Source organism: Xyrauchen texanus, chromosome 50, assembly GCF_025860055.1.
Source record: "Xyrauchen texanus isolate HMW12.3.18 chromosome 50, RBS_HiC_50CHRs, whole genome shotgun sequence".
NCBI lineage: Eukaryota > Metazoa > Chordata > Actinopteri > Cypriniformes > Catostomidae > Xyrauchen > Xyrauchen texanus.
Genome location: NC_068325.1, coordinates 17,613,275 through 17,625,424, shown reverse-complemented (window position 1 = coordinate 17,625,424; position 12,150 = coordinate 17,613,275). Strand labels below are relative to the sequence as shown.

Below are 12,150 nucleotides of genomic sequence, written 5' to 3'. Positions count from 1 at the left end.
TATGTCCAGGGTGTTACATGTCCAGCATGGCCTTTTTTCAGGTTCAGGGGTAAGTTTGGCGTCCCAGGAAGACCCCTTGTGTCGCTTCATTCAACACAACTTTGAGTGAGTGACAGAAGGGGAACTCTACATTACAATGAATGTAGGCATTATGACCAAAACTGAACAAGGCTTTGAAATTTGCAGAGAGGATAATCGAGAGAGGATAATTCACCCTAATTACAATGGCCTCCAGGAGATGATGCCAAGACTCAATGATGGCTCAAATGACACAGAATGGAACTAAACGAGATCTCATTACACTTGCCTGCATGTTTCGGAGAGAGCATACCTAAATGCATAGTTGTATTTGAACGTGAAATTAGTTCTTATGTACAATTATTATGTTTTATTTGTTTGGAGACGTTTTTGGACACTAAGAATAACACTATAAATAATTTTTGATTGCTTTGTCATATGAACACAAAATTGTGCTCAGTTACAGGTGACATGATTGGGAACAAAACAAATGAATCAGATTTTTCAGAGCTACCTTTAAACCCTGAAATATATAAATTCAAATCAGAAAAATCTGAAAAAAAAAATCTAGTTTTTTTATTTCTCGATTTTCAAGTAGTTTCTTAGGCAGAATTGAACATAATCTATATCATTAAAAAATGTGAACTTTAAAAACTTAAAATTCTACCAAACAATTGACCGTCCTTGCTTTTTTTTATCAAGTTATAATCCTTTAATTTTGGGTATGCCACTGAAACAGGACTTTAAAAAAAAAAAAAAAAACTCAGAACTTAAGGGGTTAATGCCCTTCATTCAGAATAAGTTTAATCACAGATTAAGTTTTATTGAGTCAACATACTTTAGTTGAATTAGTTTATATCATTGTATTGTAGTAGTTTTACCTCAACGGTTTACTACGGTTTTATTCAAATAGTTTTCTTATGTTGGTCCAACTCAATTTATTTTAGCAATCAGTAGGCTACTGCAATCAGTAGGCTACTCACCACAATGGTAACCCCAAAACTCCAGCATAACATCATTTTAATTAAGTAAACTGAACAAGCATCAGAAATCCTTTTTTTAAATTATTTTTATGTAGCATCTCTAAATTGCCATCACTTTGAACCATTTAATAACCCTATATTCATTCACATGCCATAAAAGCCCATATATAAACAAGGATATATCTCCCATTTCCATGGAGACAGCAACCATGGCAACTGGGACAGGCCCCTTTGACAGCAACTCCACAATTCCCTCTCCACATAGCATGTACGGTAAGAGCTCTCGTTTGGAGAGCTTCTTTGTTCAGGTGACTTCAAAAGTAGATTACTTTACCTGCAATCGATTTAGCAGGCAGGGAAAACGCAGGACACCCTCCAGATCTAAGCAGCCACAATGGCAAACACAAGTGCACCAATAACAATACATCTCAAACAAAACTTTATCCACAGCCAAGGGATGAAATGTTTATGCACAGTTGATTATGCATTGATAAATAATGCATGAGTAAGCATTAAACAAATAGGGTGAAACATTAAAGTGAACATAAAATTATATATACACATTGTGATAAATGTAGATACGTTTGAAGCATTGTGACTTTTAGTTAACTACTTCCCAACACTGGTTTCCAGGCACCTGCATTTGGGCAAACTATCCCTTTAAATGGTGCTTTTTTTGTCCGAATAGGGCTTTAGCATGTTGTTATTGTCCTTTTTGTGATAAAAGCTAGAAATAATTGTTTAAAAGTGTTCTCTCGCTCTCTTTTCCTCACTGTTTTTGTGAGTCACTCCAAGTATGTCAGGCCAATAATCTCAAGCTTTCAAAACATTGCTCACTCTACACTGGCCTGTGTGGTGGAGTGATGTGCAATTTGTTTCGCGAGAAGCACTATAACGCTAAAGGCAGGAATGCAAGTGGAAGAAAAGACTTTTATTGCTCCAACCTAAAGATCTTTCAGACAAAAGCTAAATATACCGGCAATCCACAGTCCTGCCAGTCAGAGCGGAGTCCAGAATCTCTCTAAAGAGATCGGCGAATATGTTGTTTGCATGAATGGTGAGTAGACAGGTAATGAATCAATGTATTCTCCTTTGGCAATGGCTCACATTGTCAATCATGACATTTATAAAAGCAAAACTGCAAAATGGCTCTGGGGAAACTAAATACTTTACGGGGTATGTAAACCTGCAGTAGGGCTGGGTGAAAAAAAAATTCATCTAAATATTTTTCTACTTTTCAAAGATATTCTCTATATATATTTCTTAATGGCTTAGAAACAACAGCCATTTGTTGCCAAATAAATTCAAAATATTTAATTCTAGGAATAAAATACAGTAAAAACTTTTTATTATTTATTTATGTAATATTTTATATATATAATAATATTAAGAATATATTATTATGAATTGTACATGTCATTTATATATATAAAATAATTATTAAATTAATTAAAAATAAATATAATAAAAACATTTACAAATATGAATATAATACGTAAATATAATAGTATTTAATAATTTTCATTTATATCAACCAGAATAACAATACTGTGGTAGCGGGGGCGTGGTCGAGAAAGTGTAAGGGTGCTTACACCTTAGCTAAAATATGTCTAACACCTGTCTCTAAATAATTTTACGAATTGTGAGTGAGCTTTACGAATAATTCGCACCAGCGTTTACCATCCACAAACAGATGGCCTGGTGGAGAGTTTTAATAAAACCCTTAAAAATATGATTCGTAAATTTATGCACAAGGATAATAGAAATTGGGACAAATGGCTCGATCCCCTGTTATTTGCAGTAGAAGAGGTCCCACAAGCCTCCACAGGGTTTCCCCCATTCGAGCTGCTGTATGGGTGCAAGTGCGGCGTGCTTGATATCATATGTGAAGCTTGGGATGAGGGACCTTCTAACAGTAAGAATGAAATTGAATAAGTTCTTGATCTTAGAGCAAAACTCCACAACTTGGGGCACATAACACAGGAGAATTTGCTCCAAGCTCAAGAATGACAGAGCCGACTGTATAAGGTACTCGTATTACTCCCCACATTGAGCTCCAAATTACTCACCAAGTGACAAGGGCCCTTTGAGGTCACACGACGAGTGGGGGAACTCGATTATGAGGTAAAGCGAACCGATAGAGGGGGCGCACGTCAAATTTATCACCTCAACCTCCTGAAATTGTGGAGGCAGCCCCGGTGACACTGGCTACGGTAGTTCAGGAGAGGGCGGAGCTCGGGCCGGAGGTAAATCCAAACACAATCACGTCACCCCAGTCACTTGCGGAGACCACCTTTCACCGTACCAACTCGCAGAGTTTGCCAAACTACAACAAGAATTTGCAGATGTGCTTTCCCCTCTAAAGGGTCGCATGAACCTCATCCAACACCACATTGAGAACGAGCCAGGGGTGGTGGTACGTAGCTGTCCATACCGATTGCCCGAACATAAAAAATATTGTCTGGGGAGAATTGTATGCAATGCTCAATATGGGAGTATTAAAGAAATCCGACAGCGACTGGTCCAGCCCGGTTGTTCTGGTTCCTAAGAGCGACGGGACTGTTCGGTTCTGTTTGGATTATATAAAAGTCAATGAGGTGTCTAAATTTGATGCCTACCCAATGTCTCGTATTGATGAGTTGCTCGATCGGTTAGACCCTGCTTGTTTTTACTTGACACTGGATTTGACAAAGGGTTATTGGCAGATTCTCTTGACTCCATTTTCCTGTGAAAAAACTGCCTTCTCCACATCATTTGGATTACAACATTTTGTGACACTTCTGTTTGGTTTGTTGGGACTCATTTCATTTCAGCACCTCATGGACCGAATCCTCTGACTGCATTCGGCTTACACATACAATGAATGGCAGTGGCACATGTAGCATCTGAGGGCAGTTCTGACGTTGCTGTGATGGGCGGGAGTCACAGCAAATCCAAAGAAGTGCGCGATTGGGTGGGTGGAGTTACAGTATCTGGGGTTCCACTTGGGCCAAGGGCAGGTGCGTCCCCAAATTGACAAGAAAGCACCGATTTCGACTTTCTGGCCATCAAGTGGGTGGTCCTCACTCTCTGTTACTACCTGCTGGGGTGGGTCTTCACCCTCTGCTCAGAAAGCGCCCCCACTCCAATGGCTCCACCGCATGAAGAATACCAACGTGCACATCACCCGATAGTATCTGGCTATCCAGCCCTTTAAATTCAAGGTGGTCCACAGACCGGGGGCACAGATGGCTGTCGCCGACTTCCTTTCCAGAAATGGGGGGGGGTATACAGGCCAGATGGCTCCCCAGCCTGAGTCGGGCAGTGGGGATATGTGGTAGCGGGGCCATGGTTAAATGTCCATAAGGAGAGAGAGAAAGCGGTAAGGGGGCTTTCACCTGAGCTAAATTATGTCTAACACCTGTCACTAAATCCAGTGAGAATGAGTATAGCGGCATATAAGCCGCCATCCCACCAGCAGACGAGAGAGAGGGTCTGGCACGAGAGTCTCATGGTGACCCAGTGTTCTCCTTTCCTCATTCTGTGTGACTTCCCTTACAAATACATAGTAACAAACAACAATACTTACCTAAATACATTTATACTAAAATAAATTTAAGCTGGGACTTCTGTGAACATGTTTAAGTGATTTCGCAAATTAATCCAGAGCTTTAAATCAATTCATTGAATTGGACAGTTTGAACTGATTCATAAATATGAATCGAATGGATGCCATTTTTGCTAATTTTAACTGAAATTAGAGCTACTACAAAAACATTTCTTTACTCAAGGTGCTAGTCTAATAAATCGCTCTTTAGGAAAGGGACCCAAAATCTAGAGTTCTGACAAACTTGCCGCAAACCTGCTGCAAACGTTCTGCAAATTTCCCGCTCATTAATTTCACATGAAAATGAGCTTGCAATTCGGTGCAAATTTTTGCTAGAAGTTTGCAGATCTTCACCGATAGTGGTGAACCCTTAGCAAACATTTGGCAACAATGAAGAGTAGTGGCAAATTTATGGGCAAGTTTGCCAGAACTCTCGATTTTTGTAAGGGAATATATGGTCAATAATTGCGATATTCATGATGTTGCTTGATTTTATATACCCAGCGGAAATCATTGCGAATATATTGTGAAAATGTAATATATCGGCAACAAAATTTTACACGCCGACTTCTGTCAACATGTTTGAGTGATTTTGCAAACCAATCGAAATAGTTGTATTGATTCATCGAAATGGACAAATTTGACTGATTCTCAAAAATAAATTTAACTGACCAACTATAACACCATTTTTGCTCATTTAAACCATTGCGTCATTTACAATGTTGCTTAATTTCACATTGCCTACGAAAATCAATACAAAAATATTGTGAAAATTCAATACATTGCCCAGTTTTAACCTATAGTAAAAAATATACTATATAAACAAAAAAGTTACTTAAGTGTTAAATCTAAAGCAAACTTCAGATTTCTCTGTACTGCTACGTTTTGTGCACAGTGCGCATTACGCTTATTTCGTCTTCAGGACAATACGCAACGTATTTTGTAGTGCGCATGCATCAAATCGTATGGCCCGCGGTCAGATGAGTATGATTTGATGCGTGAGAAAAAACGGCATGTGTAAAAACAAAGTATAACCTAGCCTAGTTCACGCAAGATCTTTAAACTCTTATCTAAACACACGGATTATCAATCAAGAGCTTTACTGTATCTAAACTTGCTTTCCTAAACCTCTGATGTTTTGCACAATATTCTCATGAGGTTTGAGCACTACAGCAGTCTTGATTCGTAAAGTCTTGCAGTCTGCTCACTCATCGCTGAATATCACGAAAAAGCCTTGTGTACATACACCATCAGTGCACTTTTCAAAGGTGCTAAATCAAAGGGCAACCTGAAAGAAGCAAATACCAGCCCAGAATAACAAACAGTTTATAAGACAGTTTTGTTATTTAGAATTTAAAGAAACACTTACAGGTATCATTGTTTGATGTCCTTTTATGAATCTTGCTAGTTGTGTCTACTGGCCCAAGTGTAGGGACATCAGTGAAATTGTCCATGACTGCAGTCTGAGTATATTGTCCAACAGTTAAGGTGCCTGCATAAGCCTGCCTTAGACCAAAAACATGGTACTGTTAAGTTATAGTCTTTAAATATTGTAATGCAAACAGTACTCATAGAATTTAGAATTCAATTGATGAGACCCTAAGAAAGAATGGAATCAGCTTTCACAGGTCAGTTGAAATCAGAAGGTGTTGACAGTTAGCTGATATCAGACTGTGAAATGATTGGCTGAAGCACAAAATCTCCTAGGGAGAGCTGGCCTCTGATTGGCTGTCATACAATCCCACACCCCAATTTTTAGAAAATTGAAGGTTGGGTGAAAACGTGTGGGTGCTTATAGTTATCAGTCAACAACACATTTATCTCTAAATTGTGTGTAGGGCCATGTTGCACGGATAGTTCACGTACACTACCAGTCAAAAGTTTGGTCACACCAACTTATTTTTCATTATTACTATTTTGCATATTTTAGAATGATAGTAGAGTCATCAAAACTATAAAATACCATAAATTGATTGAAGAATGGGAATTATGTAGAGGTCAAAACGGTCTTATTTTTTAAAAGATGTTTCATTTGTCTAGACTCACTAAGCATTCTTCAACCAACATCATTAGGGGCATCCTGAGATGCTTTTCAAACAGTACTAAAGTGGACACTTTTTGCTGGACACTTATCTATTTCAAGCCTGTAGATTGAATGTTGTAAGATCAGAAGAAGCACAAATTCAGTTGAGTGTTTCCCAACTTTTAACTGGTAGTTTAAGCGGTTTTCCTTGCCAGCTTATGTACAATGTTGTACATAAGCTCTGAGATGTCTGTTTTAGATCTTTTCATCTGGAAAGCATCAGAAACTAATTCAAATCTGCTAAACATCTTCAAAGATCAGATTTAAAAACATTATAAATCATAAACATCTCAAATACATTTGCTGAATGTCTTACTGACATCCGAGACACACTTTTTGACTTATTGACGAATTTCATTTATGAGCTAACAATGTTAAAAACATGTCTTCCAGATGTAAACACACACATCAAATAGACGTCTGGGTGATGTACATGTGCTATCGGGGATTTGTGATGCAGAGACCACTTATTTTACAACATTAGCTGCCCACCTAGACAGTATTGTAAGGTATCATAGGTGCCCTCGTTGGGAAGGTTGTTCCAAAAAGCAGACAGCAGCATTATACTTCCTTCCAAGGCCACATCCAAACTAATACGCTTAGTATGACTTTTCGCTAAGTTTACGGATCTCACCTCAACGGAAATTGTCTTCGCCAAAAACGTTTGAAAGAGACTTTCAAAAACGCTCCTCATAACCACATACTTTGAAAAACAACGACAATTTTTGGATTTTAGATGTGTTGGTAGCTTAGCAACATGCTAACATCAAACTCTGTTAAAAATCAATTGTGAGTCGAGTCTCCCATGAGCTATTTATGTGGCAGTAGAGTTCCAAATTCACTAATGATTTCCCATTTCTGTTAGGATGCTGGCTCGAAACGCTGCTGTCTTTTTAATAGTAGATAGTCACACTAGGTTTTGAAACGGAGCCTCAGCAGAAGGTCGCATTGAGAAGGTATACAGTACATGCACTAGGCAGCTAATTAAGGTGTTGTAGATTATTTCAAACTTTTCCCAGAAAGAGGCAGAAATGACACCGAGGACCAACAGCCTGTGATGAGTATTATTTGTCAAATTGAAAGTGTCGCAGATGACAGAATGAGACTGGCTATTAGTTACATTGCAGGTGTTGCCTTGCAGCTTGAATCTAATGTCTTCACCTAGTGTCCTAGCGAAAGGCAGCGTGTCCTTACAAATCTACACGAGGGTCTGACGACAGCAACAAACCTGCAGTTTTCAACAAAGTAGAGTGAAAGACAGAGTTGAACACTTACCAGGCCGTCTGCAGCAGGTTGTTTTGTAGTTGGTTGTCTTGTTTATTTGGCTGATGTCCACTCACTGAAACTTTGGTAAAGTTTGTGGTAGTTATCTTGAGTTTGACAGTGCTCACGGCTGAATGTCTCACCTTCTCTTTATCTGTCTTTCTGCGTGTCTCCCTCTCTCTGGTGTTTTTCAGATATGGGGCTTGTGAACTTGTATTCTCATGGTGACTATCTGAACATGTGTAGCCAACAAGCCCCACCCTTTGTATTCAAATACATTGTAGTTGCTTTCTGGACCAGATCTGACAAGGGGCTCTAGGGAAAAAGACCCACACCCATAAACATATGTGTTTGGAGGAAGCTGACTGTGAAGGAACTGGCAATGAAGTCAGCTAGCAGATGTTAGGCCTTGAAATTGCAAGTCAACATGAAGTCAAAATGTACTTTCTATGTACAAGTTCGAATAGGATACATTTATGTAAATTGATGTACATTTTTATGCAAACAATTTCGAAATGGAGTCCCAGGTTGGTTGCTTGGGGCCTCAGAAATTGTAAATCTGCCCCTGACAAAACTTCCAGCTTCAGCCACTAGGGACAATGATTCCAATTATTTCTAAAATAATTTTTTGTTTGACGACACGTAGCACTCTTATTTTAAACACTTTCGACCATGTTTGGAAAAGCATTACTCTTACTAATTTTGCAGTATATTGTATGTTTCGCGGCCAACCCAACAGCCCGCTCGGTTCTTCCGATGGCCAGTCCGCCCCTGACCGGCCCCAAAGTGCATCAGCCCACCGGGAAAATGCACTTGGACTACCAGTCCAGCCCTGATGAGAATCCACCTTGTTTCTCTCATTGGAGAAGCTGTTGGCGGTGAGAGACTGACAGCATTAAAGGAACCACAATGACTTTTTAATTACCGCCATTTTCTACCCCAAAATGAACTGATGTCGGCTGTCAACAGCCACAGATGCTGCACGGGTTTAACCAAGTCACCCTCCTGCCAGCTACAGCTGGATCATATGGGAAAATATATTAATTACCGTAAAAACACACTGACTGACCTGCTATACTCTGCATGACTAATGCAAAGGAAAACAACGATGGTGCCGTCTGGTTACACATTATTTATGACTCCTTAATGTTGAGTGCAGTCTTCGCTAATTGTATTTTCAAACAAACGTATTGGCAAGAAAATTCATTAGTGTGGCTGTGCGTATATTAGTGAAACAGTTTATTTCTGACAGATTAAACACTGTAAGTATACTCTAGAAATATATAAAGCCTATTTTTCTAGTGTTATTTTTGGATGGCACATTACTTTAACCAAGAAGGTCTAATATAGAGCATTTTCATTCATCTCAATGGCTGTTGCTTGGCTGGTGCACGTTGCCCTGCAATTTGAATTTTGTCATCTTAGCTCATGAGCTCTTATTTCTGCATACAGGTTTGTTTGATTTCTCAGCTTCCAATGTATTGTGGGATAGGAAATTATTAAACCGATCCACATTTCGGATTCCCACCGGAAGTAGTAGGTCACCCGGACATTTCTCGCTTAATGTCTTTTGAATACTCTAGATTCGGACATAATACTCCACTGGCATACAGTTTTTGCCATACTATATAGTAGGGAATTATGGATATTGAGACACAGGTGTGTTTCCATGGGAACATTGATTGTTCCCGGGGGGAACGCTGATCATACCACTGATTATCGTGCTGAGCAACACCTGTTCTCCTCTAATTCACTCCCTTCTTAAGACCTTCATGTTCTCAGTATATTTGCTAGATTGTTGTTTGTTGTCAAGTAACTAACATCACTCTCTCTGCCTAGTTGGTCCTGTCTCGTGTATCGGTTGGTTGCCTGCATGTCGGGAGTCTGGATGCTTTCCAGTGTGCTGCGTGTCAGATGGTCTTACATGGAGGATTCAACAACTCAGTGACTGCTCATATTTATTGAAAATAAATCCCTTGAACTGTTTCTCTGAATGTGTGTCTGTTTGTTTCGATGATGCTTAGAACTGTAATAAAATTTGTACTACAAATCAACCATAGTTCATTTCATTTATCGTTTATGCATTTGGCAAACGCTTTTATCCAAAGCAGTGCACTTATTACAGGGACAATCCCCCCGGAGCAACCTGGAGTTAAGTGCCTTACTCAAGGACACAATGGTGGTGGCTGTGGGGATCGAACCAACAACCTTCTAATTAACAGTTGTGTGCATTAGCCCACTACGCCACCACCACTCCATAGTTATACAATAGTAAAACTGTAGTAACCATGTTTTGGCAGAATTACTACGATTTTTGCTACTATAGTTTTGGCTTTCCTGTATTATTACTATTGTTTACTACAAATATCATGGTTAAAATATGGTTCCTGTACAGTAGTTAAAATATGGTAAATATTGTGGTTGCTAAGGCTTTACCTCAAATACCATGGTTGAACTATGGCTACAGTAGTACTACTAAGGTACATTTTCTCGTTGGTATGGTTTTAATACAAATACTATAGCTGAACTATGGTTACTGTAGTAAAACTATGGTAAGTTTTGTTGTTGGTATGGTTTTGCTACAAATACCATCATTTGTACCACAAATTAACCAAAGTTTTACAATAAGAAAACTGCAGTTTTTGGGCAGAATTATTATGATTTTTACTACCATAGTTTTGGTTTTCCTGTATTATCACTATTGCTTACAACAAATATAATGGTTAAAATATGGTTACTGTAGTAAAATTATGGTACATTTTGGAGCTGAAATGGTTTTACTACAAATACCATAGTTAAACTATAGTTTACCTACAATATTATGGTTGAACTATGGCTACAGTAGTACTACTAAGGTAAAATTTCTTGTTGGTATGGTTTTACTGCAAATACATAGCTGAACTATAGTTACTGTAGTAACATTTGTACTATCACTATGGTTACTGTACAGTAGTAAAACCATGGTAAATTTTGTGTTTACTGTGGTTTATAATGAATACCATAGTTCAGCTATGGTTACTGTAGAGGGAATGCAAAACTATTTTTGAAGAATTTTAAACTATATATTCCCACCCTGTCATCTGGGAGGCTCCGTAGTTTAGGGATGGCTTGGAAAAAGATTATACAGGCATTCATTTGCAAGTACGCACAAACATGCATGCACACATGGGAAAAACAAAACTCAGCCTTTGTCACTCAAAGAGAGAATTGGGAAAGATTTCGATGAGCTTGTGTGTGTGTCTGGTCTAACTGCCCGAAGCCTCAGAGGATGCCGAGGGAAGGAGAGAATGTGAGAAGAGGAGAAGTAAAAGAAGGTGTGATGAAGGGAGACGTGTGACAACATTTAACGAGGCAGACGCTCGAAACCAAATTTGTCTGCCCTACATACTGAAATGCCAACATGACGGAGAGCAGCTCAGTCGAACAAAAGATGGAAGAAATTGTGCAAAAGAGAGCATGAAGACAAATTGCTTTGATATCATGCTTGAAAAAGCTCTTGTTGGAAAGATAAATCATAAATAAGATCTTTTTTGTATCTCAGTTGTTTCTCCAAGCTATGCGATTAAATGGAAAGCAAATGGAAAATTTTGCTATGTTTCTTCTGAGAAACCCCCCCCAATAATCTTAAAATCGAATTAAAAACCATAGCAATCCACTTCATGCTAAACTCACACACATCACTTGCAAAATGTCCTCATTTATGGCCAATATAATTTATTTCCTCCGTTGTTCACCACCAACAGTCCATCCATGTGACTGGTGACTGTTCATTACAGCATCCAGATTGGAAAAAAATTAAATGACGAAAAAGGAAATTTACGAGAAATATGCAATTAGCTATTGAACAGTTGGCCAATTATCTCTTTCCTACACAGTGGGCAAAAACTGAATGACTGCAGGTTCAACCCAGAGGATTTTACACTTTTAAACACTCTCAAGTTATTTCCTCTTTCATCAGTCCGAAGACGACAATGGCGCGGTTTAATTAAACGGAAGCTTGAGTTCTGCCATGAACTGTGAAATTTAAACCAATCGTTAATAAATGGATAAATATTTTTTCTTTTTGAGATAAAAGGGATTGTGTGTGCTGCTTTGGAAAAAACTCACACATTGCATGCCAGACTTTTACAAACAATCATAAAGAAGAAAATAATACTTCAAGCGTCCCCAAATAAAAATATCAAAGGTTCCATTAGGTGGTGCTGTTGATATCTCAC

General features: G+C 38.7%; 1 protein-coding gene across 1 annotated transcript in view; it reads right to left on the bottom strand.

The window, feature by feature from the left end:
• The window catches only part of gypc (glycophorin C (Gerbich blood group)), a 33,405-nt gene extending 25,251 nt beyond the window's left edge, over window positions 1-8,154 (bottom strand). Inside the window, exons 1-2 of the mRNA XM_052124545.1 lie at window positions 7,946-8,154; window positions 5,957-6,093 (exon numbers count right to left, since the gene is read on the bottom strand). Coding sequence (XP_051980505.1) covers window positions 5,957-6,041 — 85 coding nt within the window. The 5' untranslated portion in view covers window positions 6,042-6,093; window positions 7,946-8,154. The remainder of the gene's footprint in view (window positions 1-5,956; window positions 6,094-7,945) is intronic.
• Window positions 8,155-12,150: the final 3,996 nt, after the last annotated feature.